Source organism: Manis pentadactyla, chromosome 2 (assembly GCF_030020395.1).
Source record: "Manis pentadactyla isolate mManPen7 chromosome 2, mManPen7.hap1, whole genome shotgun sequence".
Taxonomy (NCBI): Eukaryota; Metazoa; Chordata; class Mammalia; order Pholidota; family Manidae; genus Manis; species Manis pentadactyla.
In genome coordinates this window covers 697,034-705,682 of record NC_080020.1, presented here as the reverse complement: position 1 = coordinate 705,682, position 8,649 = coordinate 697,034, and the positions used below count along the sequence as shown (strand labels likewise).

Below are 8,649 nucleotides of genomic sequence, written 5' to 3'. Positions count from 1 at the left end.
GGGTCAGCGGCAGGCCAGGGTGCTGGCGCAGAGGGAGGGGCGGCGAGGAGAGCGGAGGGAGGGGGAGCCTGGGCCTGCTGCCACTGGGGGAAACTGGCTTGGACTCCCATGGGGTGGCATGGGCAGCCCCTGTCAGGCCTGTGTCCTGGCCAGGCTCCTCCGAGCGCCCAAAGATGTCCACACAGCGCAGATGGGCTGAGCCACCGGACACAGGCCTCCATCCCTACCAGCTGCAGGAACAGGGGTACCCCAGGCACTGGGCTGGGAATAAAGCGCCAAGCTCACTGTCATCCACTCTCTGCCGAAAGCGTGGCTGACAGAAAGGAATTTTGGGGGATCCCCTGAAGGTGAATGGGATCAAGCCAGTCCCCAGGAGGGGCAGGCAGGGCCACACGGCCCCTGCGGAGGCGCCTCGGGGAACCTGCTGCAGTTGCTCCAGAGGGCAGATGAGGGCAGATGAGGGCAGGCTGCTGACGCCTCCAGGACGGGAGAGGGCAGGGTGCCGCCCCCAGGGCCCAGGGTGCCCCCGCACTGAGGTGCGGCTCACTCTCGCCTGCAGCTCCGAATCGTAGTGAGGCGCGACTCCCACTTGGCCTGTGCTGCTGGGAAACTCGAGTCAAACTGGGGCCCGTTTCTGGGAGAACGCTGCCCCACTGAACGTTCTGTGCTGATGAAGACTTTCCGGGTCTGTAGCCCCCAGCCCCGTGTGGGCACTGGGAATGTGGAGAGGGAGGCTGAGGAACTGAACTGCAATCTACGTTTTCACAAAGCAACTAAAAACTACCCAACAAAGATTATCTTCAGTGCATGTCTCCACCCAAATGAATAAAAGACATTTATATTAAAAAATATGGTTGGAAATGAACTTGGACAACATATACGAAGGTGAATGTGGCCGAAAGGTACTCTCAGCTGTGTCTCCCTACCCAGGACCCAAATATGTTAATTTTTCTAAAGACTGAAACATAAATTTTTACTTTAACCGTGACTTAAAGAGATGGGTGGGTACATGTCCTACTAGAACAGAAGCCTGCCTCTCACTGTGGCCCAGTGGCGGTGGCCTGTTCAAACAGCCACAGTCAGGATTTAGGAGGGGCTGTTTGTCACTTCTGCCCACATTAATTTAATTCCTTGACACGTGCCTATGTTGAACAACGGCCTGCATTCCTGAGACCCAAGGTACAAATCTTTTTCTTACTCTTTTCACACTTTGATGTGCTAACTTCAAAAGCCTGCAACTCTGTAGATTTTATAACCATTTAAAGGTGTGGATCTCTTTGAAATGTTCTTTCAATAGTCCTTTGGGCACAGTCCAGGCCAAGATTTCATACTTTTGTTCTTTCACTCATGGTGTTACAGACACCAAGAGCAAAAATATTCTAATACCGTGCAGAGTAAGTTCTTTCCAAAACAATCATTCATTTGGGTCTTTTAGTGTGAACAAAATCTGTCCATTAACTTTTACTTATTCAACTGCATTACATTTTACAGACAGAATTGACAGTCTCCAAACACAAGAGGATTTTTTTTTCTCACATTTCAGAAGGATCTGGAGTAAATACTAGCTGGCATTCAGTTCTCCAAATAATAAAGAACTATTAGTTTCTTATCTGCACAGTTCAAAGGGAAATCTGGAAACAATCTCGATCTTATAAAGATTAAACATCTCAAGGTGACCTTTCTGACTTGAGCAATATGGCCTGAGAAGTTCTAACCACTTAGCTGACAGGCACCAAGTTCTCACTTCACTTTGTAGTACGTGGATTATAGTTCTGAGTTCAATGCCCAAACCAGCGAAAACTATGAAACTTTGCCTGTGAGTCAAGTCACTACAGTCTGCACCTTTCAGGACACTGCCCCTAAATTCACCACCGACGTTCTCCTTTCAGGCAGCCACGTGTAAAACAGGGACCAGAGCAAGAGGCTTTGCAGAAAAACAAAGTTCTATATACCTGGAAATGATCTATGTGTTAACTCAAGAAGGCCTGGGTTTGGAAAGAGTTAATCAGGCAGGGAGAGGTGTGGGGTGTTCTTTGATTGATAAGAATCTTGAATTCCGGGTCTAATTAATGATCTTGAGAGAGTGTCAGACAAACACTGGCGGACAGGAGGTGGGAGAGGTCCCACAGAAGGGGCAGGGCGTGCGCGGCCCCCACCTCCTCGAAATGTGTCCAGTCACCCTCCCCGGGCTTCGAGAAACCAGAAGCCCAAAGGCATCAACACTTGATGAGAACGTCACTTTCCAAGTGATGACTGAATTTTAACCAACTGCCGGCGGAAGAAGGGTGGCGGACAGAAGGGGGGCACCACAGGGAGGGGGAAACCAGGCGCCTTCCCTACGGCGTGTCGGGTGGGGGGGATTTCCTGAAGCTCCTCTGGGGGGGCGGACGGTACCTGGCAGACCCCTGAGGGGCGAGGGGCCTGCAGGGAGGCGCAGGGCCAGGGCCCGGGGGACGCAGAGAGGCCCGAGGCGCAGGGCCAGGGCCCCGGGGACGCGGAGCCCACCCGCCCGCGCCCAGGTACCTGCAGGAGGATCCTGTTGCCGTCGTGGTCCTCCGTCTGCCAGCGGCCCGCGCTGATGGGGCTGCAGGGCCTGGGCAGGCGCGGCACCAGCTCGCCCAGGTCCCCGACGCGGAACTCCAGCACGCACGAGTCGGCGGGCGCCGGCGCCTGGCCGCAGGGCAGCCTCTTCAGGGAGAACTGGACGTCGGCGGCCGGCCCCGAGAACACGGGGAAGACGCAGAAGTCCGCCTTCCTCTGGCTGGGGCGCCGCCCGAGGATGAGCCCGTAGAGGCCCAGCGCGTCCGCGTAGCTGTCGTGGCGACAGTAGACGGTGAAGCGCACGGCCTCCCTGCCGTAGTGCACGGGCCGCACGGCCCACAGCGGCGTCCCGGGGCCCAGCGAGAAGAAGTCCTGGCTGCAGGGCAGGTAGGGCCGCAGCCCGCCCGGCGCGCGCTCCGCGTGGTGGTGGCGCCAGGGCGGCCGCTGCAGCGCGCGGTGCGCCCGCAGGATGGGCTCCTGGCCGCCCGCCTCGCGCAGGAACAGCACCACGGCCAGCGCGGGCTGCGCCGCCCGGGGGGCCTTCCGCCGCCGCCGGGGCGCCCTCCGCTCGGAGACCCGGAACAGCGGGAGGCCGGGGTGCACCCAGGCCAGCAGCCTGTCCACCGCCTGCTGCAGGGGCTGCGAGGCCCCCGGGTCCGAGATGATGTGCGCGCTCACCAGGAACGGGTCCTGCGCCTCCCCCGCCGAGAGCTCACCTGGGAGCACAGAACACGGCGCCCGCGTCAGGGGTGCCCCCGGGGACGTCTAACCGAACTGCCTCCAGGGCCTCATGACTGGGACCCCAAGCTCGCGTGCGAAAACGTGTGCGGCGACACCCGGCAGCCAGACCCCGACGGGCCGCGTGGAGTGGCTCCCAAGCCGGAGTGTCAGTGTCGGGGGCGCTCGGGTGCCATCGTCGGGGGAGGGCACCTTGCTGGGCAGGAGGCCAGCCTCGCCGATATGTAGGGGGTGGCGGCCCCGTCTGAGATGTGGCAGGCATCCAACTACACCACCCACTGTCCTGAGGTCACGCAGAGCCTGGCCCCAGACACAGTCCCTGCCCCCCTGCCCGCCTCTGCTTGGCCCTGGGTCTGTTTCATTCATTCATTTAACAAACATTTATGGAATCCTTTCTACTTGCTCTTCTCATCATGCGCCCCTGTAATAACATGGCTTTAACTTTGTGGGGTCAAAACCGGTCTGAATTTGCATCCCAGCTCCGCCTGTAAGACACCTCACTTGGGGACGTGAGTCTGGCACTTACTCATTCCCACATTTCCTGAACAATCAAACGCCCGGGGCACGGGGAAGACGAGGACGTCGGCGCCGCCGAGCACCACGGGAGGCCCTGTGCGTGGGCTTGGGTGTGGACAGCGACCCGCAGAGCCCAGCCGTGCGCGCCCTGCACCACCGCAGGCAGTGCCCTCTCGGGGCCCGAGAGCCACAAATGAGAACAGCATGATTTACTTGGGGAACACAGGCAAAAAATGTGAATTCAACCTGACATATGCCCATAGGACACACAGGTAGCATCTTAGCAAGGGATGGATTTTAAAATGGCCCTGCGGTAAAAGTTACCTGTAGCTAATGTTACCACTACAGGCTCCTGGCACTTGCAGTCCAGGGCTGAAGGCAGTGCCTCTAACAAGACGCCAGCCAAGGTTCCTCTGGTGGGGCACCAGCTGAAGTATCAGGGCTGCTGCCTGGCTTGTGCTGTAAAGAAGGGCCCTGTATTGTGAGACACTAGCCCCCCACCCCCGCGTTTCACCCGGCAAGGGGCTTCTGGGAGCTTGAGAGGCTTCTGGAACCTGCGATGACTGAGGGCAAAGTCGGGCCTCAGCACTCCCGTGATCGCAGAGTAGTATGGCGGGCGGGCTTGCTTACTTCTCCACACCCCGCCACCCCCCCCCCCCCCCAGACCCCACCGCTGAGCACGTGCTGCTGAATTTGCATAAGTTAGACGCGAGCACATGCATCTGCTTTACTACTGCCCACAAGGTGGGCGCGCCTTTCCTCCCAAGGCCTGTGAGAGGGCCTTCTGGAGGAGGCTCCCTGGGAACTGGGTCCTGAAGGGGAAACATCTTACAATAACTGCACATGCGGGGGAGGTCAGAGGGAAGGCTGTCTCTGAAGGCCCAGAAATGTGCAAAAAACAAGCACATTTGGAAGGGGTGGTGAGTAATTCTGACAAGATAACAGATGTAGCAGGAAAAACGGATTGCAGCCAAGTTGTAGAGGGTTCAGATCGACTTGGCAGTGATAAGGGACAGTGGAAAGTGTTATTACAGTGATGTTGGGATCAAGTCAGGGGGAGGCAAAGTCAGAAGATGAGGGAACAGTCTCAACCAGAGATGGCACGCCCCTGGCAGTGGGGGAGGCAGCACCGCCGGCCCTGGCTCTCCATCCTGCCCTGCACCCTCGCTCCTTGCCACGCGACTCTGGTTCCTCCCACTCGGTGGGTGAAGTGCATCTCCCCACCCTTTGATTTTGCATCAGAGCATGTGCCCAGCTTTGGCCGATACCAAGATGCAACGAAGACATGTGTTTTGACCTGTCATCTTGTGCTTCTGCCATTTCCATGAGAAGGACGTGCTTGAGCAGGCTCCCTGGTGCAGAAAGGAGGAAGAGAGATCCGTGGAGTGGGGCCACCCTAGCTTACAGCAGCCAGCCTCAGAACCCCACGCATGCGGTGAGAACCACCGAGCTGCTCCTGAATTAGATCGGCTGACCCAGGACACAGGGGAAATATAAAGGACTGTTGTTTTAAGCCACTGTTTGGGGGTGGCTTCCAGATGCAGGCAGTCAGTGGTATACAGAAGAGGCAGAGATTCACATGCTATTTAGGAGGCACATGCAAAGGGCCTCGGAACCCACAGGCCTTGGGGTGGGGGCAGGAAAAGTGAGAGAGGAGTGTACCTTGATGCTTCTGGCTTAGGCAATGGGTCAGATTTGATGCTTAACTGCAAGGTAGGAAATAGAGGGACAGCAGCAGGTTTGTGGGAAAGTTAAGAAGCTGTGTTTTTGTGTTGGCTTGAGATGTGCCAGTGGCTTCCAGAAGGGATGTTCTGTTGGCAGCTGGACTTGTGCGTTGCTGAGGTGATGGGCCGAGTTTAAGGATGGCCTGGTTACCTTTAGATCATAGACTGGCTTGGGTGGGGTTATCTGCTAAGTGTGCACCTCCACAGTGATGAGTTTGAAAATCCATTATGATTGCTTAAGAAACAATTGGAATTCATGGATGGTTCTGGTCCTCTGCTTGCCCCCCTGCTCACCTGGCTACTTTCTGTCTCACTGGACATTAGCAAATGTGTAGTTGAAACAAAAACAGTGAAAATGCAAACCAAGAACATTTTCCACCAGTCAGTAACTCCAGTACAGGCAGGAGAAGGTACCACAGTCATGTAAAGCACACATTTCCCTTTTCGACAGGGCCTCCACCTCCCCACCATGGAGATGTCACTTTGCTAAATATTAATCCCTGCTCGATATAAATGGAAAGGGGCACCAAAGCTTTGAGCAATTGGAGGATGAAGACATTTACTTGTGAAAAGTAGATGGTTTCTTGGAGGGCAGGAAAGGCTGTATGGAGTAGAAAGAGTATTTGGGAAAAGAAGAGGCCAGAGCAGGCAGGCTGTCACATTAGGATCCCGCCCCTGCCAGGTGGTGCACAGGGCAGTGTGCATGAGGAGACCTTGTGAGCTAACACACACATGACACTTGGGCGGCCACTTCTCCACACATACACTGTGACCCCACTGAATCCTCACAACAACCCCACTGGGGGGCTGCTATTGTCCCCATTTTAGAGAGCAGAGACCGAGGCACCACGAGGTGCAGTGACCTGCCAAGAGGTCTGTGCGCAGTCGCCCCACGGCCCTGCAGAGCAGCGGCTCACTCTGCACTGCACCCATTTCACAGCAGCACGAGCAGCTCCCCTCTCCATCCACTTCTGGCCATGCAGTGGCTACCTCATCTGTCTTTACTGCCCTCCCACTGCCTCTGACCAGCTGGCTTCTCAGCCACCCTCCCCCAGCTTCATGCCCTGGACACCAGTTACCTCTCTTTCTTCTGGCCCTGGGCCTTGGAGGATGAATAATCCAGTAGCACATGCCCAGGCCCTTACCTCTGAGCACTGCCCTCGGGGACCGCTCAGGTCAGCGCCGCAGGCAGGCGGCCATGAAAGAGAAGCTGAAGAGGGACACACAGCCCGCAGAGGCATGTGAGGGTCCTGGGCAGGCAGAGGCCTGGGTAAGGCGGCGTCTGAGTCTCTGAGATGGTTGTCAGGGTGGCTGGTGCCCTCCCTCCCCAGCGGTCACACACACAAAGGCTTCCCAGGGAGCAGTAACAGAGGCCGTGCTGACGCCTGCACGGCTGAGCGACTGTCTCCAGCTCTGCTAAAGGGCGAGATGCCCGGCCTCAGAGCAGGGGGTGGGCGAAAGGCCTTGGCCAGGCTCCAGCTCACCCAGGCAGCATGGGAGGCCACCAAGAATGAGCCAGGAGGACCTGACCCTGGAGCTGCCTCGGCCCCACGTGACCAGGGAGAGCAAGAGGCGGAAATGCTGCCCTGAGGAGAGACTAGACAAAGTGGTGGCATTAGTATGCTCCAGCCATCGCCACCATGTGCCCACTGCCTGGGACCCTGAAACAGACTGGCTCCAAGGGCCACACAGGTGGCTACAGGTGGTCCCTGGGTGCCAGGCTCACGCACACCCCAGGTGAAGTCTGCCTCTGTGGGGCTGCTTGGAAGCCAAGCGTTAGAGGGAAGGACAATGTGAGAAATAGTCACAGGAGGCCTTCTGCCTCCCGGAGGAGCAGAGACGCCACTACCAGGGGGCCTGCTCGGGCTTCATCACATCTATCACACATCTCCCTGGAGGAACTCCAAGGGCACCTGTCCACTCAGGGGAGCCACAGACCAGGAGAGGGCCGGGCAGCAGACAGACCTCCCTGCTCTGGTCAGAGGACGGGAGCCGCTCACATAAGAACAAATACCAGCAAAGCTTTCAAATTAGTTTGTGCTTCCCAAGAGGAGAAGGAAGATTCTTGCCCATTGGATCACACCTGCTTGGATCGCGCCTGCTTGGGTCACACCTGCTCGGATCGTGCCTGCTTGGGTCACACCTGCTCGGATCACACCTGCTCAGATCACACCTGCTCGGATCACACCTGCTCAGATCACACCTACCTGTGTTACACCTACTTGGATCACACCTGCTCGGATCGTGCCTACCTGGGTCACACCTGCTCGGATCACACCTGCTCAGATCACACCTGCTCGGATCGCACCTGCTCAGATCACACCTACCTGTATCACACCTACTTGGATCACACCTGCTCGGATCACACCTGCTCGGATCGCGCCTGCTTGGATCACACCTGCTCAGATCACACCTGCTCAGATCACGCCTGCTTGGATCACACCTGCTCAGATCACACCTACTTGGATCACACCTGCTCGGATCACACCTGCTCGGATCGCGCCTGCTTGGATCACACCTGCTCAGATCACACCTGCTCAGATCACGCCTGCTTGGATCACACCTGCTCAGATTGTGCCTGCTCAGATCACACCTACCTGTACCACACCTACCTGGATCACACCTGCTCAGATCACACCTACCCAGATCATACCTACTCAGATCATACCTACCTAAAGCTTCCCAAAAGCTTTACAAACACCTCATTTAACCTTTGAAGCAACGCCACGATAAAGGTTTATTCACCCCCATTTTGCAGGTAAAATGCCACCTGACTTGCCAAAAGTCGGTCACCTGGCCCGTGCAGAGCAGGCTGTCTGTGCTCCTTGGGATCACACCTGCTCGGATCACACCTACCCGGTGCTTTCTCACATCTCAAGTCCACCCTCTTTGTGACCATCCTGTTGGTTTCCTGCCCCGAGCCTCAGCCTGCTTGGCTGGGCTGTGAAACTGGCTTAGCTCATTCAGGCAAAATGGTGGGAGACTCAGCTCAGGATGGGCCGATTCTAGTGCCCCTGACCTGTGTGGACGTCCTAAGCTAGAGTCTGGTGCGGTGGGAGGGGATGAAGTCTTCTGCCTAGAGACCGATGCTGGAGCTCCCCGCTCGGCTACCTCAGAGCTGCCTGCCGGG

General features: G+C 57.0%; 1 protein-coding gene across 2 annotated transcripts in view; it reads right to left on the bottom strand.

The window, feature by feature from the left end:
• The window catches only part of FAM124A (family with sequence similarity 124 member A), a 43,789-nt gene that overhangs the window by 12,728 nt on the left and 22,412 nt on the right, over window positions 1-8,649 (bottom strand). The window contains exons 3-4 of one of the 2 annotated variants that reach the window (XM_057489206.1): window positions 2,524-3,257; window positions 1,608-1,952 (exon numbers count right to left, since the gene is read on the bottom strand). In XM_057489206.1, coding sequence (XP_057345189.1) covers window positions 1,866-1,952; window positions 2,524-3,257 — 821 coding nt within the window. In that variant the 3' untranslated portion in view covers window positions 1,608-1,865. Of the gene's footprint in view, window positions 1-1,607; window positions 1,953-2,523; window positions 3,258-8,649 lie in introns of those variants that run through there. The other variant, XM_036904844.2, reaches the window with a different exon arrangement.